The sequence below is a fragment of the Ictidomys tridecemlineatus genome, chromosome 1, assembly GCF_052094955.1.
Source record: "Ictidomys tridecemlineatus isolate mIctTri1 chromosome 1, mIctTri1.hap1, whole genome shotgun sequence".
NCBI classification, from domain to species: Eukaryota; Metazoa; Chordata; class Mammalia; order Rodentia; family Sciuridae; genus Ictidomys; species Ictidomys tridecemlineatus.
In genome coordinates, this window is record NC_135477.1 from 37,005,364 (window position 1) to 37,031,045 (window position 25,682).

Below are 25,682 nucleotides of genomic sequence, written 5' to 3' on the forward strand. Positions count from 1 at the left end.
TGTTCCCAACCTTGAAGAGAAGAAGTGACTAATATGTGTATGCAGAGTTAGAGTCTGACCCCAAGGCCAAGGAGGCACACAATATGGAGGCAGAAATGCCAAGATTTTTCACCCTGTTTTAGTCACCCATCTGACACTGGCAAGGTTTCAGCAAAAGTGCTTTGCAAGTCCCTGAAAAGTAGACTCAGCCACTGCCATCATCATAACCCTCGTGTCAGAGGTGTCATCTACAGCAAAGCTAGTGCAGGACTAATTATATACTACTCAGCTGAGTGACCTACAGAATTTTGAATTTTTTTTTCAAAATTAGTGATTTTTAAAGTCAACTAAAGACAAATGAATCTAGGGGGTTTATTTAGGTTTTCCCTTGGGTACATGCCCAACTCTCAGTTGAGGGTCTTGCAAGACAAGGCAGGGTCAGGGGCCTCTCAGACAAGGAGAGGCATAATGTAAGAACAGTGCTCTTCTGGAGAAGACAGAAGCAGCCTCTAAGAGCCCAGAGAACATGACAGGGCATTTAAAAGCAAAGAGTACTGCCGGTGGGGAAGGAGCTTGCTGGAATAGGCTGACCTTGATGTTTGGCACTTGAGTCCAGGACAGAACCTCCGTGTGTGTGTGTGTGTGTGTGTGTGTGTGTGTGTGTGTGTGTGTGTGTGTAGCATCAGCAGGGATACTTCCAGACTGCTTACGCAGATGTAGAGGGCACTGGGAGGGAGTCTCATGAAGGCTATGCCCAGGGATCAGGTCTAGGTACCTTCTCTCCCCACACCCAGTCGCCTGAGCTCAGCTTGCTCCTCCTTGCTTTCCCTTACAGTCCAGAGAACTCTCAAACACACCCAGGCCCCTGGGGCATGCACAGGCCTGCTCATATGCCTGTGTCTGAACCAGACAGCAGGAACACCACTGCCTGCCCAGAGCCTCCCCCAGACCCTTCACTACTGCCCAGGGGACCAGCAGCCTCTGCTCCTTTCTGCCTCTTCAGCAGTGGACATCCATGACCAGCTGACCAGCAGTCAGCCTAGCTCAGCTGTATCTGACTGAATCCCATCCCCCTGGGCTGTCCTTGACCCTGACCCCTGTTGCAGAGGCAGTATAGACAGGGTAGAGTCTGGAATGATGTGTGACCTCCAGCTCTTACTCTGAAATCAAGGACCAGAGGCTTAGGGCAAGTCACTTCAAAGCTTCAAGTTTAAATTGGCTACCAAAGAAGAGAGCCAGATTCCCAAGGCATAAGACCCCAGGCGAAATGGGACAGTGGGACACTGACCAGCCTGGTGCTGGGGTCGCTTTGAAAACTTGGGGGGCAGGGCTCTGCCAAGAGCACCCCAGAGCCCAGACAGTCTCACTGTTCTTAGCAGAACGAGGAATCAATGGGGTGCCCCTAGGGCAAGGCCCCTGGTTTGTGCCAGTTTCATTGTTAGCTTTTACTATTTTTCTCTCGAGGTGTGGCTCAATCTGATACACCTCAGCTGTCTTGTTGTTTAATGACACCTGACAAGTTTCTGGGTGCAGGAAAAGAAAGCCTAACCCTAATTTTGGTGGGGAGCTTGCGACTGGCTAGGTTCCGGTGGGCGGTCACTTCCTGGCTCTCCTGTCCGTCCTATGTGTTTAAGCTTTGAAAGTTACCTTCTGCTCCAGGGAGGGTGTCAGGTGTCCCTAATCCTTCAGGACAGTTGGTGCTAAAGACATAGGCAGCATCCTCAACTGCAGCTGACCTCGGGTTCTTGGGTTCTTCAGCGACGCTGGGTAGGCAGGTGGGTGGGGTTCACCCCAAGGGGGAGCTGCAGCTCAACCTGGGGACATCCAGCCCTGCACACTTGGACAGTGTGAGATGCCCACTGTGGGGAGCTGGAGGAGCCGCTGCCATCATGCTAAAGGGGGATGGTTCCCAAAGGCACCAGTTCCAGAAGCACTCTGCGTGTTCCCATAGTGTCCCTGGTCCCATCAACCTAGTTCCTGTCCCTGAGACCTCCCAGGGGGCTTCATGAACAATAACAGAAAAGAGATGAAGCATGGTGGGGTGAGGCTCAAGTTTTATTTGGAATCATTAAAAAAAGAAAAAAAAAATTCACAGCAGCGTCTGTTCTGTGGGTCCAGAAGACTCAGGGGGCCAGAGAGGATGAGGGTAGGAGGTGAAGTCGGTGGCAGCAGCATAGAGGACAGGTCTCTGACAGCTGGGCTTGGGTGCGGGGAGCGTGGGCAGCCCGCTGGGCACGCTCCAGGGCAGGGCACGCTCCAGGGCAGGGCACTCCTTGTGCCAGGAGGGAAGGGGTTTCAAGGCAGAGGGGTGTCCCTCGGGGACTCTGCAGCCATCCGGCAACCTTTTAGTTTCCCCCACTCTTGGCCTGGGAGAGAGAGTGTGACTCTCACACCTGCTCCAGGTCCCCAGCACTCAATGGCTGCCCTGGAAGGGTCACTCATGAAGGCATCTCTCACTCCAGACCAAGGTTGGCTCTACCCACAGTCCCTGTTGGGGGCTTCAGAAGGCTCCCTGACAGGTTCTGAAACCCCCGGAGGGAAGCAAGAGTCTGTGAGGGCTGGGGTCCCTACCCAAGAACCCCCCCCCCGTGTGCCCCTGGAGCCCAGATCCTACCTCCTCAGCCACTTCTTCCTCTTCGGCTGCCTGGTCTTCCTGTTTAGGGGCAGGTTGTTCCAAGTCCTCCTGCAGGGGATCAAAGAGGACATGAGGCAGGTGCTGTGGCATACGTCTGTAATCCCAGCAGCTTGGTAGGCTGAGGCAGGAGGCTGACAAGTTCAAAGCAATCCTCAGCAAAAGCGAGGTGCTAAGCAATTCAGTGGGACCCTGTCTCTAAATAAAATACAAAATAGGGCTGGGGATGTGGTCGAGTGCCCCTGAGTTCAATCCCTGGTACCCTCACCCCCAAAAGGGAGACCATAAGGAAGTCACAGAGGCCCCCAGCTACCTGCAGCTAGAGTCTCATCTATGCTGGCCTCAAAGATGATCAGAGGCCCCTTTTGGAGGGGCTGGAGGGGTGACGGCCCACAGCTGGAGTTCTGTCTGATGATGCCAAGACCTTCTGGAACCCACCTTCATACACCCCAACCCCCGCAAGCGGATCCCAAATCCTGGGTACCCTCTACTGAGGTTCCTTAATGAAGAAGGCTGGGAGCATGGAGAGAGGTTGAGAGTGGACACATGTTCCTGAATCACATTAGCATACACCTTTGCACTCCTCTGAGTCCCCAAAGAGCCCTAGGAGGAGAGTTGTGTCATCAGTGTATACAGGGACCCTGAGACTAGGAGGACTAGGTATCCAGGTCAAGGCCTCAGAGCTCAAAGCAGCGGAGCTAGTCAGCATCAGGTTCAGCTTGCTGTCCGTCAGGCCATTTCTGCCCACAGGAGCATGCTCTCTCTTCCTGCATCCTGGACAGGCTCTGGAATCAGGCCTGTCTTCTGTCCCCTATGCCCCATGCCAGTCAGACTCTTGCCTAAGTGGTCATGACAGCTGAGTGCTCAGGACAGTGTCGTGATTGGCCTGGACCCTGCCCTCAGCTCCTGCCTTTGGAGGGTCCAGCCACTTCTGTGCTACCACATCCTGCCCCTTGGTGGAGTGGGGCATTAAAAGGGCACAGAACTTTGTTGGCCAGGGAGGGCCAGGCTCTCTAGGTGAGAGGCAGGGGGCCACCTGCTTAGTCTGACCACTCCAAGGTTGGTGCACGAAGCCTGGGGCATGAGCAGTCACAAGCACTTCAGGCCTCTATGGTTCACTGGGGAGACAAGTTGATACTAGTTTTGGGATGTCACCAGAAAATTAGTCTCCCTTGAGGCAGCTCCTCTAGGAGGCAAGGAGTGCCTGGGTAAATTCCTAGAGGCCAAACCCAGCCTGACACCTCACCAGGGGCCTTTTGTGCTGTGGAGTGTGGAGGGGGGCCTCCTTGGATACAAGCGGGTCCAGCCCAGGGCACTGGTGATGATGATGTTGACCACTCATTGGGTTTTAACCATGAACCAGGGAGGCCTACAATCTGGAGGTCATTTCTCTGCCATATCCTATAGCTCAGTGAGAAAGACACTCACTCCCATTTCACAGATGGGGAAATGGAGACCAGACAGGTTACACAGCTTCCCAAAGTCGCACAGCTAGGAAGGGGCAGAGCCGTTGACTAGGAGAAGAAACGGCTGCCCACTCTGGGGATAAGGAGATCCTGTGCTAGCCCTAGAAGCACACACCTGAGTGCTGGTCCTGGCGCCAGGGACAGAGGGCCTGCATCTTTCTACCCCTCCCAGAGCAGGGATCCCCAGTACGGGCTGCGCCCAGAGCCTCAGACTCCACTGACTTGGGTGGCCTGAATCAGGTATGGGAGATGGAGACAGTGTGTCTAAGGAGTCAGCCCCGGCCCCACTCTCAGGTCCCTGTCATAACCTACACTCTCACAGTCTCTCAGAGCGGGGCTCAGGAGCCAGGCCAGCCATAAGATCGCCACCCTTTTGGCATCGTGGGTATATTACCTAATCCCTGGGCCTTGGTTTCCATGACCTATCTCATAGGATATTTGTACCCATTTTTAAAAATTTTTTATTTGTTCCTTTTAGTTGTAGGATATTTGTACCCATTAAATAAGTTAATAAGTGTAAAAAACTTTCAGTAGAACTTGCTCTGCGGCAGGTGCCGGGACAGCTCATGCAGCTCGCATCTACCTTCTGCAATGCCTCCTGCTGCTGTCTGCTGCAGCCCTCTTTCCCATGCACGCTCACACATTGCACGCACATGCACACACACATGCACACACACATGCACACACGCATGCCCCCTCATCCTGGTACACACACTCAGCACATGCTGCACACCTGCTCACACACAAAGGCCCCAGTGGAGGGTGGGGTCAGAACTGTTACTCCTTTTTCACCACCAGGGGGCGCTGACTCCCTGCTGCTCCTGGGAGGAAGCAGCAGCCAGGTCTGGGAGGGCAGCTGGACACTGGGTGGTGACTCTGCAGCTCCAACCTGATGTCCACGGCCTGGGAGGCTGCTTATCACCATGTGATCTGTTTTCACTGGTAAAATGGGGTATATCCTCCATGCTGAAAGCCATGGAGCTGGCTTGGTTTGGGGCCTCATTTTCCTTGTCTATAAAATAAGCCCTAACTCTCCAATTCAGGGGCATTTGTGAGGATTCCAGACATGAATGATGTGAGGACACCAAGCACAACCCCTGCACAGACACACAGAGGGTGATGAATGGGAAGGGGATTCAGTGCCCAGGTGTGTGAGTAAGGTCCTCCACCCCCACCTTGGTTGGCTTCTCTGGACCCAGAGGAAGGATGGGAGCAAGGACTTACCTTGCGCACCACCCCGGTGGTGACCACAACTTTCTCCGCCTCCTCCACGGTCTTGGTGGCCACAGTATTGACGCTGGAGACCACAGCCTCACTCACAGCGTTGGCCTGCTCCTTGGTTTTCTCGGCCACTGTGGGAAGACTGGGGCTGGCCTGGACCCTGACCCTCCCCACCAAGTCAGGCAGAGAGGCCTTTCCCAGAGCACTGGGCCTCTGGCTCTTTGGGACCCTCCGATCCCTGTTTTTGACTTCAGGACAGCTTTGACACTCATGGGCGGGAGTGGGAGCCTTACCCTGATCTAGTTCAGGTGTGCAGGGATCTGGATTCCCCATAGGGATTTGGACTCCGGTTGGTGTAAGGAGGACTTTGGGCATGGGCCCTTAGTACTAGGGTGCATGAGTGCTGAAGCCCCGTCCCTCATGCCCCTGGTCCTGGGGATCCTCACCTGAGGTCACGCTCTGTACCACATTTTCCTTGGTCTTGGCTCCTGGGGAGGAAATGGAAGCGTCAGCCCAGACCCACCTCTTGGTGTTGGAGGCGGTCAGGACAAAGAAGCCACAGAACAGCTGGACAAGCTGGGGGTCAGTAGAGGGTGTCTGGGGGCCAGCTGCCCCTTCAAAGGACTGCTTCCTGCTATGTCTGGAGCTAGGGGACGGATGGGGAGGAGACAGGACAGGATGGAGGGACAAAAGAGAGTTAGGGACACTGGTGTACCCAGACTCTGCCTGGGTGTGGCCCGGCCTCCAGAGCAGCATGCTGGTCAGGGAAGACGAGGGCTGAGTCATCGCCTCCACCTCCCCTGCCTCCTCTTCAGAGGGAGCAGAGGGGCATTGGAGTGGGTTAGGCACTGAGCCAGAGTCCCACCTCCCCTGTGCACCTCTTCACCCTGGGCAGCGAGGAACCTGTGGCCTGGCCAGGCTGCAGCTCCATGTGAAGAGGGAGGGAGCTCGCCTAATCACCAACTGCTCACAGCTTCAGGGTGTCCAAGTTCGGAGGACCCTAGGATGTGTCTGTGCATGCCTTGATGAATGCCTAGAGAGGCGGTCAGCTGGGTCAGAGGTCTGAGTGGCACTCTGATCCTGTCCTAGAGACCCTGGGGCTCCAAGGAAGCCAGAGGCAAACACTGGTGTGTGCAAGGGACTGTAGATGCTGTAGGATCTGGAGACCCTGCCTCAACAGCCAGGTCCTCGCCCCCTCCCAGAGTGCCTCCCTGGAGCTGGGGAGAAAGGTCCTCCGACCAAAGGTACCAGACATCCCACCCCAGGCCCCACACTGCCCTTCCCTGCCCCACCCTGCCCCGCCCTGCGTCACTCACCCACATACATGACCCCCTCCTTGGTCTTCTCGGCAGCCTCTGTCACCCCCTGCTTGGTTTTCTCCACTGCGCCCACCACGCCCTCCTTGGCGATGGAGAAGCCCTTCTTGAAGACATCCATGTTGAGCAAGAACAGAACCTGACTCTCCCTGCGAGCTGTGGGCTGGAGCTGGCGCGAGTGCTGCCGCAGCCGCTGTCCCCGCCGCCGCTGCCTCTTATTGACGTGGATGAAATATTGATGTGTTGGCTGGCGGGAGCCCAGCCAGCCCAGGCGGGCATGGGGGTGGGGAGGGTGGAGGGAGGGAGGCCTTCCCCAGGGAGGTACAGCAGGGAGAGGTCCCTGGACCCCTGCTGGCCCAACTGTGCCCTCCTGACCCTTGTCCTTCAAGAAGGGACATGGGGGCTGGACATGTCCTAATTCATCACTGCCCCTCATTCATCGGCTGCCCTGCCCACCTGCAGGCTGCCCTGGCTGGGTGCTATCAGGCCTGGGGCTGTTGTTTTCAGTGCACAAAGAAGGGGTAGGCATTTTAGCCAGTGCTGCAGGGTCACAGATAGGGCAGGGGTCAGAGCTACTGGCCTGTCAAGTAAGAATGACCCACCTCTAAAGTCAGCCTGGACTACCCAGCTACCCACAGCACCCTGGATGCCCTAAAGCCTAAAACTCCTGCCAAACCAGTTGGAGGAGCTGAGGCCAGGCACATAAGGTTTTTCCCCATGCCCTGGGCTTTGGCTGTGCTGTGTGACCCCAGGATAGCTCCTTTCCTTCTCTGAGCCTCCACCCACAGCCCAGTGGCAAAAGGTGCTGAGGAGATGCCTCCACTTCCTGGCTAGCAGCGTGGGTGGGCAGCAGGGTCTCCCCCGAGACTGATAAACCGCTTCCTGCAGCCCCACCTGGAAGCCTAGGCATTTCTCCTGACTCCCATGGGTTTGTAGGGCCACCCTCTGGGTCTCCCACACTCTAGTGTCCCTAAGCCAAGAACTCCTGGAGCACAGGAACTGGTCTGCGTGGTTGGCGGCCTCTGTGGGGGCCAGGCAGGAGGCGGGGGTGGGGGGTGGCGGATGAGACCTACCCGGTGGGCCGGCCCAGGCCACTTCCTCTCTTTGTTGTCCCGTGTTTTCTTTTCCTTCTGAGATTTAACTTGAAGACCACGTCACTGGCAGTTTCTGCAGTCATTTGCCAAACCAGCCCCAGCCTGTCCCACCAGCAAGATGATCCTGACTCTGCTGCTCGGTCTTGGAGGGCCCCTGGGCTGGGGGTTGCTGGGGGCCTGGGCCCAGGCCCCTGATACCAGGTTCTCTGATCCACACCACCCAAGGCTGCCTGGGGTCTGGGGTGCAGAGGCTGAGGACACCAGCAGGGACCCTGTCAGACGGTAAGGAGGGCCTGGACCTTGGCAGAGGTCACTGGGCAGCATCTGAGTCCCAGTTGGGTCAGAGCAGGGATTCTCTGAAGCCATCTGTGAAATGGGCTAATACTATCTACCGTGAGGCTAGGCATCCTTCAAGGGTCTGTGTCCAGAAAGCCTGTGTTGGGCACTCCAGGGCCTCATCTAAGAATGACAGGGAGACCTGCCGGCCCCATAGCAGGGAATCTGAGCTGGGACTTGGGGGTGGGAGGAACAGCTCCTAACATTGATCACCCAGCATGGGGCACTGAGGGATTGTGACTCTAGATGTTTCCAGCCAGTGAGGCCATGGTCCCCGTTCTTTGAAGGAAATTAGTTCAGACAACTGAGCCCCAGCAAGGCGGATCCAGCCTAAGCCCTGAGGTATGGCTACTCCTGGGGATAGGGTTTTGATCTGATGCCCAGGAAGCCTGTCCCTGACTGCCAAGCAGCGAAGAGAGAGGTCTCCCTGCTGCCAGAGCACAGGAGGCAGGGGCATCCAGAGAGCTCTGCCACAGGGTCCCTCTGGAAATGAGTGGATGGCGTCCCAGTCGCACCCCAGACACCATCCTCTGACACTCTATTTGTACAGGGCCAGGGACCCTCCTGCACATAGTTCTGGTCCTGTGGGTTCCCCCTCAGGGTATGAGGTGGTCCTGGAGCCTCATCTTCAGTGCCCCACGGGGCAACAGGTACCGTCTGCTGGGCCAGCCTCTGGGCCAGGCATGTTGCCAAGTGTCATCTCCGTTAGCTTCTCTAACAGCCCCATTTACAGATAAAGCAGCCCAGGACAGGTAGAACAGGATCTGCGTTGACTCTCCAGCTCAGAGCCAACCTTCTGAGTGGAACACTAAGATCTGGAAGTGAGGGGCCCAGCGCACACCCACCCACAGCCTTTTGTCTGCATGTATGGAAGGAGCCATCACGTGTGCCTCTAAGACAGACTGCCTGGGACAGGTCTTTTCCAGCTTCTTCCATTTCCGGGTAACTGTTTGTGGGCACTTCTCTGACAGCAGGTTTGGCCAGGGAGAAACAGGAGGGCGCGAGTAGGCAGTACATACTGACCCTTAGAGAGGAAAGGGCTGTGGGGAGTAGGGAGCAGAAGCCCCAGAAGATGGATGTGCAGAGACTCCATTTCTGCCTCTCCCCTAGTTTGGCTCAGGGTGGGACGCAAAAGTGATTCTTGGTGTGGGGAGTCCAGCCACCCAATTCCAGTTTCAGGACCAAGGACCAAGCCTTCTCTCCTAAGGCCATCGGCTTCATGCCCCAGTTTCTTCCTCTCCCTTTGATGAAAAGGAGGATGAGGGGACCAGGAGGAGAGAGAAGGAAGCCACTCTTCTTTCTCCCCACCCCCTTGGTTGTGGAGAAAGAGAGTGCATTCCCTAAGACCCGGGTAGCTTCAAGGGTCCCTCAACCTTTCCCTGGCTGCTCGGAGCAGCTTGGGGGAGGGGGCAGGGGTGTGTGCACCAGTTCACCTACTTCAGGAATGCCCAGGCTTCCCAGGCCTGAGACCCTTGCACACTAGAGTTTCCTTCCTGCGCCTCCAAAAGCTGCAGACCCCACAGGCCAAGCCCAAGTTGTTGAAGCATCCGGAGGGGTGCTGGGAAAGGAAGGAAACATGCATCTTCCTGGGCTGATTGCGTCCCATGCTCATGCTCCTGTGACTTGGGAGGTGGAAACTATTCCACTCCAGCCAGCAGGGAAGGGGAGGTGGACCAGGCACTTCACTCCAACAGTCCTGAAACAGAGGAGAGGCACCGTCAGCGACAAGCCCCCTGGCTGCCAGAGCCAGGCCTCGTGCCCTGATTTTGCCTCTCACACCTGTTTCCAGAACTCCAGAAACAGGGCGGGCCCCGGACACAGAACCAGATCAAATGCTTTGGAAAGACAAGCTTGAACAGAATTACTCAGTGCCTGATGCCCCATATCCCCAGATTGCCAGGTCCTCGGGTAGAGGAGGGACATGGTTAGCCGGTTCTTAGGTCCCTGGGACCCCACCAGGTCAGGGTAGGGGATCCAGCAACATGAATATTTGGACTCCATGAAGAGGAGGCTCATACCAGCTCCGTGGCTTGGGTGAGGTGTGTAAGAATGTGGGCCCCTTGGACCCTAGTGGGTGTGCTCTAGTCCAGGTAGGGATTGCGGAGCCTGGGCAAGTACCCCGCTCTCCACAGTAATCATCACAGCTTGGAGGCCTAGGGACACCACTCAGGGACTCAGGGCTCCTAAGTGATGGGTCAGAGTCAGGTTCCACAACAGCTGGGCTGCAAACCCCAGGTGTCCTCTATTCTGTCCCCACAAGAGGAGTGGGAGCACAGGGATGCCTCTGCCAGCCGCCCAGCTGGCCCATCACCAGCCTCAGGCTTCTGCCTGAGTGTTTGGGATTTTTGCAGTGGGATCTGGAGACCCAGAAAAGTCCAATATGTTGCTGAAGGTCCCAGGAGTCAGGTGGGAGCCAGGGTGGCCATGTGTTCCCACTCCTGGACACAAGGCCCTGTGTGGGAACTGGAAAGCACCCCTACTGGTCAGAGCTGAGACTCCCAGGCCCACACTTAAGGCTGGCAGCCCAGTGGGCTTCACACTTCTCTGTGAAGTCCCCTCTCTGGCTCAGGGACAAAGTCCTTGAGTGTCTCTCCTGGGATATGCATGCTAATGGCTGGACTCAGATCCTCAGAAAGAAAGGCTGCTGAGAACTCGCCCTCCTTCCCCAGGAAGACTTGAGGCTTGGTCGGGTGGGGTTACTGGCTGGTTAAGAGGCACTTAAGTGCCCTGCTTTCTGGACAGCACATGCATTAGCAGATCCATTATGCAGGAAGCTCTGGCTCCCGGCTCTGCCTTCCCCGCGCTCTCCTCTCTGTGTCCCCAGGGATGCAGCTTCTGCACATTTCCAGGAGGAGGGGGAGGACTTGCTCAAGGTCACCCAGTCCAGGGAAGGAAGGGGAGGAGAGCTCCATGCCTCCCTGCTCCTGTCAGGGGTTGGCAGCTCCTCCGGTTTAGGGCAGGCATTAGGTTGGGGCCATGGGCAGGTACAAACCAGGCCAGAGGAACCCACACTCCTTCTACATTGGCACCTGCCCCTCGGTAGACTGTTGGGAGGTAAAGGCACTCATAGAGCTTCCCAGGGGAGGTTGCAAAGTGGGAGCAGGCCTGAGACAGAGGGTCATGGAAACAATGGGGCACTTGTACATGTGGGGCCCAAGGCATGCGTGCCAAAGCCAGCCGGGGGCTGCCAAGAGCCAGAGGAAACCAAAGCAAAGGTTAGGAATGTTCCCAGGGCTTCAGGGCCAGCAGCCTGCACTATGCCAAGGGAGGGATTGCCAAGGGAGGGGGAGCACAGTAGGGGAATAGTGGCCTCTAGAGTCCAGGGTTTGGGCAGGTCAGAAGAGAAAGTTCCCAGGCAGGAAGGGTGGGCAGCACCGCTTCCAGTTCTAGGAGTTGTTAGAGGTGTAAATTACTGCTCACTTCTGGCAGACTGGTCTAGGCCAGGCGCGCCCAGGGCACAGGCCTTCCGGGCCCTCTGCAGTAGGTCAGAGGGTGTGTGAAGAATGTGACTTGTTTAGACAGGGTGTCTCTCAGCCTTGGCGCTCTTGGCATTTTGGGCTGGATACTTCCTTGCTGTCGGGGGCTGTTGGAGGCTGTGCGGTGCATCTGGGAGTGTTGAACAGCATTCTTGGCCTCTGACCACTAGATACCAACAGCACCCACCACCCAGTTACAACACAATGTCCCCAGACCCTTGCCAAATGCAACTGAAGAATTTCCCCTGTACCCTACTGAAAACCACTGGTTTAGAGAGATATAGAGGCCCTTGTTCTAGAAACTTTTAGGAGGCCCAGGGTGATGTGTCTGTGACAGGCAGCTCCTCACCCACATCTCCCAAGCGCCTGAGCTCCAGGTCCAGCACTACACAGTGCTTCAGCATTGAGGGAACATTCCTTCCTTTCAGCCTGATTTTGATGAGCTTGCATTGCCATTTGCTCATCCCTCAGGGATGCATGTGCCCCTTTCTGGTCTCTGTACTATTGATTGGCACGTCAAACACGTGACAATGTCCCATTGTTTTCATGATTCGGCTTTTTTTTTTTTTTTTTTTTGGTGGTGGTGGTACTGAATGAACGTAGGGATGCTACACCCCTAGCCCTGTCTTATTTTATTTTGTAAAAGGGTCTCGCTAAATTGTAGAGATGGGCCTTCAACTTGTGATCCTCCTGCCTCAGCCCCCCCGAGTCTCTGGGATTACACGTGTGTGTCACCACATCTGTGGTTTAGATCGCATCATCTTAATTTTTTTTCTCTTATTTGTTTTAACGGGGCTGGGTAAAGAACCCAGGGTCTTGGGCATATGAGGCAAGTGCTCTATCCCTGAGCCATGCCGACAGCCCTAGCGTGGGTCTTGATGGTTAGAAAGGAAACTCCTCATTCATTGTTCTCTCAAAATGTTCTTCCCTACTCATCCGAGTTTTCTTTTACAGATGAAAATGATTTTTTTTTTAAAGTTTTATCCTTATTAATTATACATACCCAGAGGCAGGGGTCAGAAAACTATGGCCAATGGGCCAAATCTGTCCCACCACCTTTTTTGTTTCAATAAAGTTTTATTGGAACACAGCGGGACTCATTCATTTACATACTGTCAGTGACCACTTGTGTGCTACAATGGTAGTGTTGAGTAGATGTGACAGAATCTCTGGGACTTGGGAAGACTAAAATCAGGCCAGGTTCATGGGCATGCGAGGTGCCCAGGCACATAAACAAGGCCCTGCCCTGGGGCCCCACAAGGACTCTGAAGGGCCTACATTTGGTTTGATCTCTGCTGTTGCCATCTTGAGATTCTTAATAGTTTTGAACAAGGAAATGACGTTTTCAATTTACACTGGGCCCTGCAAATTAGTCTTTTTGTTTTCCTTTCCTTTTATTTTATTTTTTTGGTGGTACTGGGAATTGAACCCAGGGCATTTTACTACTGAGCTACATCCCCAGCCCCTTTTTATTTTTATTTGAGACAGGGTCTCAATAGATTGCTGAGGCTGACCTTGAACTTGTTGTCCTCTTGCCTCAGCCTCCCATGTCGCTGGAAATATCGGTACATAGCGCCATCCCTGGCTTGTAGCTGCTCTTGTGTATTTACTATTTGTCCCTTTAGAGAAGTTTATTGACCCTTGGGTTACAGTCAACCAGATCTACAAGGTTCCTTGAGCCTAATAAACGCCCTGCCCTCTCTGCGCTATGAAGGCAATGACTTTCCATTGTTTAGCTGATTCTTTTAGCATTTATCTCTGTATCTCCAAATAACATGCTATATTTCTACTCAGGAGGTAGGATTACCTATGACTCAGCTCCCATTCCTACCCCATACCCCAACCCAGAAGTGAATTGTGCGTGAGCACACAGCATCCACCCGCCACTCTCTCATGTTATCAGTTTGAGTATTTATATCCCTACGACTATAAAGGGATATATTTGGAGAGTTGGGTCTTAAAATAAACTATGAATATTTTTCCCCTACATACTTTTAGCTTTCCCTGGAGTAAAAAAAAATTATCTTGTTTTTTCCTTCCTTGTTTTTCTGTGTCCTTGTCATTAACTCAATCCCAACCCCTCAGCTACTGGTTTATGTTAGGTGTTTGACCAACTCTGTCCTTTTGGTGATGCCTCTCTCAGAGCTGCCTGGTGCGTTCCAGTCTAGGCTGTTGCTATGTCCCCACAGCGCACTGTTGCCCTTCACCATCTTCCTGGAGGCTCCCTCCATCCTGATTCCGTGTGGGAACCCGATTCCTGAACTCATGCTTTCCTCTGTCTTGATTTCTCTTCTGTTTTGGTGGAGCCTTTCCAGTGCCACAGTGAGACTCAGTCCTGGGCTGTACCTTGGCCATCTAGTGGAGCTCTAGATTTCTATGTTCAGTCCCCAACCTCAGAGAGTCTCCTTTAACTTGCCTGGGGTAGGAAAAGACTATTCCATTTGCTAATGTCTGTGTGTGTCTCTGTGTATGTGTGTGTCTGTGTGTCTCTGTGTGTGTGTCTGTGTGTCTATGTGTCTGTGTGTGTGTGTCTATGTGTCTGTGTGTCTAGGTGTCTCTGTGTGTGTCTATGTGTCTGTGTGTCTGTCTCTGTGTGTGTCTATGTGTCTGTGTGTATGTCTGTGTGTCTGTGTGTGTGCTATGTGTCTCTGTGTGTGTCTATGTGTCTCTGTGTGTGTATGTCTGTGTCTGTGTGTGTGTGTGTGTGTGTGTGTGTGTCCTTGTTTTTCTCTGGAAGCACATAGAACCATCTTGTCCCCAGAATTCTAAAATTTCTTGATGATATGCTTTGATATGACTTTGTTTCCACCTTATTGCAGGTAACTGGTGGGCCTTTGAATCAGGAAACTCAAGTCCTTCATTTCTGGAATATGTTTTTGATTTTTTTTCAATCAATGACTTTTTCCCTTTGTTCTCTCTTTCTGGAACTCTTATTGTTTGGATGTTGGATTTCCAGGACTGTGCTCTAGTTTTCTTAAATTTTCTCTCCTCTTTTACATCTCTGTTTGCTCTTGTTTTAGGAAAATTTCTTTAACTTTACGCTCTAGCCATATCATTGTGATTATATTTCTTTTTCATTTCTAATGTTTAGTTTTTAATTTTTACAAGTTCCTTTTCTTCTTGGAATCCCCCCACCCTGCCCAGTGTCTTTTCCATAATTTCCTGTTCTTGTTTCTTGGATGTGGTCACTGTCTTATCAATCTGGAAATATTAGTACAACATTTTTGGAAAGTTTTCTTTTCCCTGCACACTCTTGGTTTACATCCAAGTTGACTTTATTCTATGAGCTCTTTTGGACCTCCTTCTGCCTTTGTTTGTTTGCTTTCAATGTGGGGGATTGAACTTGAGGCTCCTGCATGCTCAACACATGCTGTTACTAAACCACATGCCTACTAAAGAGTAAGCAGACTGAAAAACTGAGGTCCGGAGATGTGGCTTTCTGATTTGTTTTGTTACAGGATTCTCTGGCTGGGCTACTTTACCGGGGGCAACCCTGATGTCAGCATTTTTATTTTTTCCCTCTGGGACTGGGTCATTTTCCTGAGAAGCTTTTCCAGCCTGCTTACTAGAGGGTAAAGGCTGGCTGCCAGGCTTCTGGGAACCAAGTGGGAAAGCAGGAGTCTCATGCCCATAATGGATGTGGTCTCTCAATGCCTCAGTCCCTCTCCTTCCCCAGCAATATCTTTGATGATGCAGAAAAATAAAATCCCAACACAAACAGGCAACTCCATCACCAAGGTTCCTGAACACTGCCTTCTAACATCTCACGGTATGGCCACTTCTCCCATATCAGCCAGTCCCAGTGATATGTACTGGGTGGGTCAGGGCCTTCCCCTCCCCACTAGACCCTGTTACAACCACCTATCTCTTACCCACCCCTGTCTTTTCTGTGCCCAGGAACCAGGGTGGCTCTTTCATGTGACTTGCTTAAACCCCTTCCCTGACTTCCATGCCCTCAGGACAGCGTAGCTCCTCCACTAGCACTCACCCCTCCGCAGTCTGGCTTCCTACCTCCTCCACCTCCTCCTTTCAGCCCTTCCTTCCCCCTCACCCATCCCAGCTCCTCTCCCTTTAAGACACAGCCCCTTTATTACCTCCTCTCAGAGCCTCCTCAGGTTCCAGCCTTTGTGGCTCTAAGATTGCCTGCTCTCCCTGGAAACCCGGAAGGGAAGGTCTGTGCCTCTGTCACGCCATTGCAAGTGCCCAGCACCTGGCACCCAAGATTTGCTGAGCTGAACTGGACTGTGGAGGTCATTGTGTCTTGCATCTCTGGGGAGCTTTGCTAGCTGCAGGGGTAGGGTGGGGCTTGACCTTCCCACTGACCTCATGGAGCCAGCCACCTGGACAGTGAGCTGGGTCCCTGTCAGCATGTACATCTCACTGCTTCCAGAACCACCACAGCCCATTCTGTGAAGAGCAAAGATGGAGGCATTACCCCTCAGGTGTGCAGGATGCTGAGTGTGACTCCCCAAACCACCCTGTAGGAACACAAGGCAGAGGCCTTTCCCAGAGAGGAAGCTGCCCTGCCCAGGCGCCTCCTCCTACAATGATCACTGCTAAGTCCATTTCCATCAAGGTTCTAATGGGCAAGGTCAGGGAGCAGGAGCCCTCACTACGATGGGGTTTCTGGTAAGTAGGATCGGGCAGGCTGTCACATGGGGTAGGAGCAGCATTCACAGAGCACTAGTCTGGAGTCAGGCATTTGGTACTTGTCCACTCACTCCTGGAGGACATTGCCATCTTCATGGTTTAGCACAGAGAAGGAAACTCCCTACATGCCTTGCTGGAAGCACACAGCCAGAAAGTGTAAAGCATTAGAACCCAGGACTCTCCAGCTCCAACTACACACCATGCTGCCTCCCTCGCACAGGGGAAACAGCAAGAGTCCTCTGGCTCTGCAGGTACATTCGCTGTGTGATAGTAGACGAGCTCCCTAGCCTCTCTCTGCTGCCCTGGAGGAGGTTTCAAGAAGGCAGTGAAGCAGGTGCCCTTGCAGGTAGGGTTTGTGGAGCGTTGCTTTAGAGCCCTGAGGATAGATAATGCAGAGCACCCCCTTATTACGCTAATGGATTCCAGAGTCCCAGTACTGGGTGGGTCAGGGGGCATTATTGGGTGCCCTGCACTAGCAGTCTCTGTGGACTCCTAAGGGGATTATTGGGGCACCTGGGCATGACTCAGCAGCCCTCTTCTCTGGTTTATTTTCCAGTAACTGGTGCCCTTACCAGCAGTCCAGACTGGTCACCTATGTTGCTGCTTGCAAAACGGAGAAATTCCTGGTCCACTCACAACAGCCATGTCCAGTGGGGGCTTCAGACTGCCAGAGAGTCAAAGTCATGTGAGTTGGGGCAGGCGGGCCATTTGCATGGTCCCTGTGGGCTCCCTTTGGAGTCGCTGAGCCACCTTCCTCCCCCAGGTACCGTGTGGCCCACAAGCCGATATACCAGGTGAAGCAGAAGGTTCTGATCTCCATGGCCTGGAGGTGCTGCCCAGGCTTCAAGGGCCCCGACTGTCAGCATCACGGTAGGGCTCCCCGCCTTCCTTGACTCCAGAGGTCCTGCAGTTCCTCTGGCCTCCAGGGTCAACATTCCATGCTTCCTCTGCAGATCCCACAGCAACCCCGGAGCCTGCAGAACCAAGGAATGACCCCCAGAAGCCGCGGGACCAGTTGGTCAACTTCGAACTTGGTGTGTTGCTTTCCTGGAAGGTGCAGGTCGGGCAGAGTTCATGTGTCCCTTCCTTCCTCCCCTCGAGACAGTGCCTTTTAAGGAAAACTTTGGGCCTGGAATCAGAAAGGGCCCCCTTGTTCCTTGCATGCTCTTCCCCAGGAGGCAGGGCCTGAACACACATCTCCTTTTCCTGGACCCCATTTTCTGTGAGACAGTGTTATCTGGCACCTTCCTTGACCTCTGAACTACACAAGCTCCTGGGCTGGAAGACACTTCCTCACCCTCTCCCCTACCCTTAACCAGGGCCAGAAAGTTATGTCATCTCTGGTCTGTGCAGTCAACACAAGAGGGCCACCAAGAGATATCATTTGTGTTGTCTTTCAAGGCTGGGCCCAAGGGTGGGATGGGCAATGAGTTTCATCCTGTGATGAACTCCTGTCAATTGACAGGGAACACAGAGAATGTCATTGTAGCTAGGGAAGGAAATATGCTGGGATTGACTAGTCATGTCTGCTGTGGGTGTGGGAAGGAAGGTGAGAACTCAGTTGTCATGCATTTGCCTTTCTGGGGTTGAAGTCTTCTAAGTTCCAGCTCAAAGACTGTTAGCATGCACCTCCCCTCCCTTGCTCTTGGCTCCCAAATCCTCTCTGGACTTCATGATCTGCCTAAGCCTGGCAAGTTAGGCTTCAACACTTGTGTCTGCTGTGTATTCAGGCCACCCCACTGCAGAGCTCAACGAGGTAGAGGAGGTTGATGTCCAGGTGCAGCATGAACAGCAGGAACACCTACTGGAAGATCTCCAGAATGATGTCGACCAGGCGGCAGACAGCCTCCCCGGGCTGTGGAAGGCTGCAACAACAGAGACATCTGCAACCACACAGGCAAATCAAACGGAGCTGGGTGAGTAGCAGGTTCTAGAGAAGGCCCAGATTTCAGAGGCCCTGCTAGTCCCCACTGGGGAGGGCTGTCTGTTGCTGTGTACTTATGTAAACACATGCGTCTGTTGCAGAGTTTCCTGGCAGGTCCTTGGAGCAAGTGCTGCTGCCCCACATGGACACCTTCCTGCAAGCACATTTCAGCCCTATCTGGAAGAGCTTCAACCAGAGCCTGCACAGCCTCTCCCAGGCTATAAGAAACCTGTCTCTTGACGTAGAGGCCAACCGCCAGGCCATCAAGAGGGTCCAGGAGAGTGCTGTGGGCAGAGCAGAGTTTCAGGAGCTTGGTGCCAAATTTGAAGCCAAAGTTCAAGAGAATGCCCAAAGAGTGAGCCAGCTACGCAAGGATGTGGAGGATCATCTGCACACCCAGCACCTCTCCCTGCAGCACTCCCTGTCTGAGGTCCAGGCTGATGTGGATACCAAGTTAAAGAACTTGCTCAAGATCCAGGAGTCCCCAGGGGCTAATGGCAGCCTGGTGATGGCAGCAGCAGGGGCAGCAGCAAAGCCAGAGCCAGAGAGCCTGCAGGCCAGACTGGGCCAGCTGCAGAGAAACATCTCAGCCCTGCATGTGGCCACCAGCCAGAGGGAAGAAGAATTGCAGAGCACCCTCAGGGACATGAGGGCCACCCTGGCCCAGCATGTGGAAGAAATCAAGGAGCTATACTCTGAGTCGGACGAAACCTTTGATCAGATCAGCAAGGTGGAGCGGCAGGTGGAGGAGCTACAGGTGAACCACACGGCTCTGCGAGAGCTGAGAGTAATCCTGATGGAGAAGTCTCTGATCATGGAGGAAAACAAGGAAGAGATGGAGAGACAGCTCCTGGAGCTCAATCTCACCCTCCAGCACCTGCAGGGCGCCCACGCCGACCTCATCAAGTACATCAAGGACTGCAATTGCCAGAAGCTCTACTTTGACCTGGATGTCATCAGGGAAGATCAGAAGGATGCCACTCGCGCCTTGGAGGAAACCCAGGTGAGCCTGGATGAGCGGCGCCAGCTGGACGGCTCCTCACTGCAGGCCCTGAGGAACGCCCTGGATGCTGTGACTCTGGAGGTGGATGTGCACAAAGAGGAGGGCAGGCAGGCGCGGGCCGAGAGGGCCCGGCTCCGGAGCCAGCTGCAGGCGTTGGATGGCCAGGTGGGCGCGCTGAAGACAGGCGCGGAAGAGACCCGCCTCGAGATAAGCCAGCTACACAGCTCCTTTGCAGCCCTGCTGGAAGACGCACTGCGCCACGAAGCTGTGCTGGCCGCGCTCTTTGGTGAGGAGGTGATGGAGGACATGTCAGAAGAGGCACCTGGCCCGCTGCCCTTGCGTTATGACCAGATCCGTGTCGCCCTGCAGGAGGCTGCCAGTGGGTTGCAGGAGCAGGCGCTCGGCTGGGACGAGTTGGCCGCCCGGGTGGCAGCTCTGGAGCAGGATGCGAGTCACCGCTCAGAGCCTTCAAGGCGGGCAGAGCACCTGGAGCCCAGCCACGATGCCCAGCTGGAAGATGCAGGAGCCACCACCGCCCTGGCTGGGCTGGAGCAAGAGCTCCAGCGCCTGAGCTCTGACGTCAAGCGCGTGGGGCAGTGCTGCGATGCCTCCTGGGCTGCCTCCCTCAATGGCTCCCTTGAGGGCCTCCACCATGCCCTCTCCACCACTGAGCGTGGCTTGGAGCAGCATGAGAGGCTCTTCCACAGCCTCTTTGGGAACTTCCAAGGGCTGATGGCAACCAATACCAGCCTAGACCTGGGGAAGCTGCAGGCCATGCTGAACAGAAAAGGGAAGAAGGAGCAGAAAGGTGTGGAAACTCCCAGGAAGAGGGACAAAAAGCAAGTGGCATCTTGGGTGGATGCACATGCCAAAGGACTGGAGCAAGATGCCCTGGGCGCAGAGCTTTGGGAGGCAGGTGAGTGCCTGGGTTGGGAAGTCTGAGCAGATGTAGAGGACAGTGATGTCTGACAGCCCAGCAGCTGGTCTACCCTGGAGAGGGACAGGATGAAAGAAACCAGGTTGGTCATCAGTCACCACTACCCATCTTCTCCTTGACTCACCTTCTTTCCTCTTAAGCTCTCTGGAGTACAGGTAGGTAAAAGTCATGAGAATAACTGTTGGTGTCAAAGCCCTTGATCCGGCAACAGTGTCACTTCCATGTTAAACCATCAGAGGCTCTAAACACTGTTGGCTACCTGAGTCCCAACTGTGGACAGAGGGGGAGGGCCTTTCTTCCTTCCATGGCATTCCCTCAAATTCCTTCATTTCAGCTCTTCACAACCCTGTCACCCCCCACTAACCAGCTTACCCTGGTATAGGAATTGTGATGGGGCCTGCAAATGGCAGCACCCAACAAGAAGGGAATGTAGGAAGAAGCCTTGGGCTCTGAAAGCAGTCCATATTCAGCAAGTCCAGTTGGTCTGTTTCATCACTCTGTGCCAGGCCCCTGCAATGCCCCTTTTGGACTTTTTTTTTTTTTCCAATACTGGGGATTGATTGGGGGTACTCTACTCAGTGGTACATCCTCAGTCCTTCTTATTTTTTGAGATAGTGTCTTGGTAAGTCGCTCATGCTGGCCTAGAACCTGCAATCTTCCTGCTGCAGCTTTCTGAATAGCTGGGATTACTGGTGTGTACCACCATGCCCGGCTCCTTCTTGGGCTTTATCATGATGAATCATCACAATAGCTCAGCAATCCATCACTATCATTACCATCTTACCTGAAACCAAGGCTCAAACCCAGAAAGTGACCAGATCACACAGCTGAAGAACATCACAGAGAAGCTGTCTCTAGGGTGCTGACTTTCCCCTTCTGGGGCCGTTGAAGGTTGGTTTCTGCAGGGCCCCAGGCTCTAGGTCTACAAGCTTGCTCTGAGTTTGAGGCCAATATACCTACCTTTCCCTGAGGGTGGATCTGTGTTTCAAGTGATTCTATCTTCCAGAAAAGCTAGCCTTGGCATGGGGGCCCCTTCTTCATCCAGTCACAGGGCTAAGTATAAAGCCACCATCATGGCTGCCTATACCCTGGCATAGGTTGGTAAGTGGGAAGTGTGAACCTTGCTGAAGGCCCATCTCAGCCCATGCTATCCCTGCTGCCCTCCATTAGAGCCCAGGAGGCAGTGTGGAGGGTAGTGGAAAGAGCTCACACTCTCAATCACTTGTCTCAGTTTCTTCCTCTGTAAAATGGGACAATCACTACTTGCATCAAAGAGTTATGAAGACTGACAGCTACATCTTCCAAGTACCTAGTACAAGACCCAAGTGTCTTTTCCACAGCATTTTCGCAGCTGAGGCTGTGTCCACTTACACTACTACTTCCATACTGTTTTCCTCTTGTGAGTGGCTCAAGGTCTTTATACTGATGACATTCAGATTTTGTTTAATGATTTAGGGATCCGTGTTTACCATTGCAGTATTTTGTTATTTCAAAACATATTTTTTCCTTTAAAAACCCCCTTTATTTGTCTTACAGAAAGTCCTTAGGACTTGGATTTGTGCCCTACAGGGACGTGCACAACCCTTCCACCAACATGAAGGGCATGTTGGGATTTTAGCTGTAAGGTGAAGGAACTCCCAGGGACAGCAGGGTGAGAGAGGACCCATTATCGGCAGAGGGCGTGTCAACCAGCTCTTTATCAACTGGGCAAGGGCCCCACCTTCTGGGTATTTGCAGAACTGCAGCACCAGCCGCCTGCCTTTCCTTGGCACAGTTACTCTTCCAAGCTAATTGTTAGAAAAATCTTCCAGAACTAGAGAAAAGAATAATTTTATTATTGCTGGACTGGGAGTCACAAATCTGGGTTCTAGTTTAGGAGCCTAAGTCACTAACTGTTATGTGAGGACTTGGTTTCTTTCCTGAAAAATGGGGAGCTTAGTCTCAAATTCTCTCTCTTCCCCAGAGAAAACATATTGAAAAAAAAAAAAACACAAGGAAGGCTGGGCTTATGGCTCAGCGGTAGACCACTCCCTAGCACGTGCGAGGCTCAGGTTTCAATCCTCAGCACCACATATAATAAGTAAAATAAGGGCATTGTATCCAACTACAACTAAAAATTAAATATTCTTTTAAAAAAAATGGTGCCAAGGTCACGGCAGGGTCTCGAGTGGAACCTCACTTTTTTTTTTTTTTTTTTAGTTGCAGATGGACACAGTACATTTATTTATTTATTTTTTTATTTTTTTATGTGGTGCTGAGGATTGGACCCAGTGATTCACATGCTCTAGACAAGTGCTCTAACACTGAGCTGCAACTCCAGACCTCCTGTCCCATCTTGTGGTTCTGTCCTCCCTGGCCGGGCAGCCAGCAGGCTCCTTCATCCCTGTACACATGACTTCCTCTGTCTCCAAGCTTGTGTGGGGGCCTGGTGTCTCCAGCAGGATTATCCTCCTAAGCCCAGAGAAATTGTTTCTGCAAATGAGGAAAGCAGGCACAAAATCAAGAGATCCGAGGTCTGCTCACAGCGTGGTAATTGGTTGTGTGATCTGAAGCTACAAGTTGTCTCTTTCTGGGCCTCAGTTTCTCCATCTGTAATCTCTGTGCAGCACTTTGGAAACCACACTGAGAAGGTCAGTTGAAGGAGGCTTCTGTTTCCTTCTTGCTTTAAGCTCCTGTGCCCACATACAATAGGAAACACCTTCACTGCTTCTCAGTTATCTTGAGGAAACTAAATGATTCTCTTTCCCCTGGGTGTCTCAAGATTCCTCAAAGGTAGCAGTCATCTGGAAGTCATTCCTGTCTCAGCTTGCCATTTGCAAACCATATCTCCTTGAGCAGCCAGCTAAAGATTAAGCCTCAGTTTTCTTCCTCAGGGACTCTTTTCTCTTAAGAAAGTTGTGAGAAAATGGATCAAACCAGAAAGTGCTTAGTTAAGCTAGGCATGGTGGCTCAGTTGGGGTTAAGGCAAGAGGATCACAAGTTTTGAGGCTGGTCTTGACAACTTAGTGAGACCCTCAAAATTTTTTAAAAAAATTCTTTTTAAGGGCTGGGGATATAATCCAGAGCTGCACCTTCTGTCCCAGCAGAGGCAAGTGCACTCCATTGTAAAAGGGGCAATGTCAGTCCAGTACCTCTTTACTCAGGACTTAAAGGTGTGTGCATAGCTCCTGTCCAGGGTGACCCCCTACAATGGCAGGTCTCGGCTTTTAATTTTTCACCCAAGGGAGTGAAAGACCAAGTCACTGAGCACTCTTCCTCCTTCATTTCAGGCTCCCCTGTGGCCTTCTATACCAGCTTTTCAGAAGGTACAGCTGCCCTGCAGACAGTGAAGTTCGACACCATGTCCATCAATGTTGGCAGCAGCTACTTCCCTGAACACGGCTACTTCCGAGCCCCTGAGCGTGGCGTTTATCTATTTGCAGTGAGCGTTGAATTTGGCCCAGGCCCGGGCACGGGGCAGCTGGTATTTGGAGGTCACCATTGGACCCCAGTCTGTACAACAGGGCAGAGTGGTGGAAGCACAGCCACAACCTTTGCTATGGTTGAGCTACAAAAGGGTGAGAGGGTATGGTTTGAGTTAACTCAGGGATCAATAACCAAGAGAAGCCCACCAGGCACTGCATTTGGGGGCTTCCTGATGTTCAAGACCTGAAACCTGGGTACAGCTCTCATCAGACATCAGGGACCTGCCTGCTCTTCTTGGCCTGAGGCCCCACCTGGCAATGAATGGTCTGGAGACCATCCAGTTGGCCTAGCTCTTCTCTGGAAACCCTCTACAAAAGACCACATGATATCTAGTTCTGTGGTTCCCTCTAGATGCACTGGGTTGGGGTATTCCTCAAAGAGGAGGAGAGAAAGACTGCTTCTCTCTGGGCAGTTCCTGGAAGTGTGAACCTCAGCTCCAACTGCCTTCTCAGATAGCATGGTTTGGACTCTGGCTCTTGGCCATACCCTGCATTCTACAGACTTCTTTGGTATTTTGCTCTTCCTGTTGCTGGGAACTTTTATACACTTTAAATCTCTCTGCTTCCTCTTCTCCCTAATTATATGCTAGAAAGTCATTTTTTTTTCCCCAGGAGGTGATGGGATGGATATACCTCAGTGGTAGACTACTTGCCTCGAATGCATGAGGACCTGGGTACAGTCCTCAGAATTGCAAAACAAAACACAAACAAAAAAAGCAGAGGTGACATTTAAGCCAAAATTGGAACCCAGTATTCAGCTGTTACAGGACAAGATAAAACCAACCCTTTTGGTCTCTATCAATTAGAAATGGAGCAAAGTCCTGTTGAGTTAATCAAGGGCAACAAAATCAGCATATTCGGCTTCATTCTTCGTCTTTATCTGTACCTATAATTTTAATTTCACATCCTTTTCTCCTAGACTTATTCAGGGTAAAGGCCAAGACATGCCAAATAGAAACTAAAATGTATGTAGCCTTCACTGTTTTTACTTCATCCAGTATATCATGACTGTACTACTTCTTAGCATCTCTAACCAGGAAGGGTGCTGAGGGAGGAAGAAGTGAAGGAATAAAATCTCCCTCGATGATGATCAACTTTTGGAATAAAGTGATGCCCTTCAAATCTCTGCCTCATTTACTTTTTTAATATTTATTTTTTAGTTGTACACAATACCTTTGTTTTGTTTACTTATTTTTATATGGTGCTGAGGATCGAACCCAGGGCCTCGAACATGCTAGGCGAGTGCTCTAGCACTGAGCCACAACCCCAACCCCTGCCTCATTTACTTTTGGAGAGAGAAAACATTTGGCAAAGTACGTGGAGATATGGGACAACAATGAGACTATGTGAGATCAATGTGATTCTCATTATTCTAGGCCCAGTTTGACTTCAGCAATTTCAGTTAATTTTACATGAAATAGACAGTGGCTTCCACACTGGGCCATGACATTGATACCAGACAGTATAGCAAAGAAAAGCAATTATTCCTGCAATATAAACATGTGGTTTTCAAAAATTTTCAGATCCTAGAGGAAACAACCTTGAGAAAGCAGTCATCGGTTGTTGGAAAATAGAGTGGAATTTTGGGGGGTAATATTCAATATTTGTTGAATTTTTTTAAAAGACTTTAAAAATATATATCTTTATTTTGTTTGTTTATTTTTATGTGGTGCTGAGGATCAAACCCAGGGTCTCACACGTGCGAGGCAAGCGCTCTACCGCTGGGCCACAACCCCAGCCCCAATATTTATTGAATATAATCTTTACAAGAAAATCAGATTGGTCTGGGTAATAAGTTGGTGGTTGTGTTAACAAGGTTTCTAGTATGCCTTGTAATTTCCCTGGAGTCATTCATTCAAATTTCCCCTCTGAATTTATTTGCCAGAAAGCTTTATAAACTCAATTACTAAAATATCAATGTTAAAATTTTCCAGGCTACTCTGCCACTGATGGTTTGACTTTGGGTAAATCACAACTCTTCAAAACTTTGTCAATTCATAGTTGTGAGGTGATCAATCTAACAGCTCTCTCATTAAGTATTCTTGACCTTGACCACAGATTGAATCTTGTTCACCTCCAATGAAGCTCTCAGTTGCCAAGGCCATTCCTGATCCTGGGTATATGTAGTTGGGCCATGGCAAGTCCAAGACTATAGTTCCTGAAGGATGTCACTCCTGCTGCCAG

The 25,682-nt window shown here is 52.1% G+C and overlaps 2 protein-coding genes across 3 annotated transcripts; one reads left to right on the forward strand and one right to left on the reverse strand.

The window, feature by feature from the left end:
* Window positions 1-2,016: 2,016 nt before the first annotated feature.
* On the reverse strand, window positions 2,017-6,836 carry Sncg (synuclein gamma). The gene is made up of 5 exons (XM_005340547.4): window positions 6,615-6,836; window positions 5,745-5,786; window positions 5,302-5,429; window positions 2,594-2,662; window positions 2,017-2,345 (listed from the first exon to the last, which is right to left on the reverse strand). The coding sequence occupies exons 1-5, from the start codon at window positions 6,733-6,735 to the stop codon at window positions 2,325-2,327; spliced, it is 381 nt and encodes a 126-aa protein (XP_005340604.1). The 5' UTR covers window positions 6,736-6,836; the 3' UTR covers window positions 2,017-2,324.
* Window positions 6,837-7,723: 887 nt separating this feature from the next.
* On the forward strand, window positions 7,724-24,620 carry Mmrn2 (multimerin 2). 2 transcript variants are annotated; one of them, XM_005340548.5, is made up of 7 exons: window positions 7,724-7,990; window positions 16,727-16,855; window positions 16,934-17,040; window positions 17,124-17,204; window positions 17,901-18,086; window positions 18,196-20,013; window positions 23,304-24,620. In XM_005340548.5, the coding sequence occupies exons 1-7, from the start codon at window positions 7,827-7,829 to the stop codon at window positions 23,684-23,686; spliced, it is 2,868 nt and encodes a 955-aa protein (XP_005340605.2). In that variant the 5' UTR covers window positions 7,724-7,826; the 3' UTR covers window positions 23,687-24,620. The 2 variants fall into 2 exon arrangements, with proteins under 2 accessions (XP_005340605.2, XP_077894884.1); XM_078038758.1 differs by lacking the exon at window positions 7,724-7,990 and adding an exon at window positions 15,808-15,962.
* The last annotated feature ends 1,062 nt before the right edge of the window (window positions 24,621-25,682 follow it).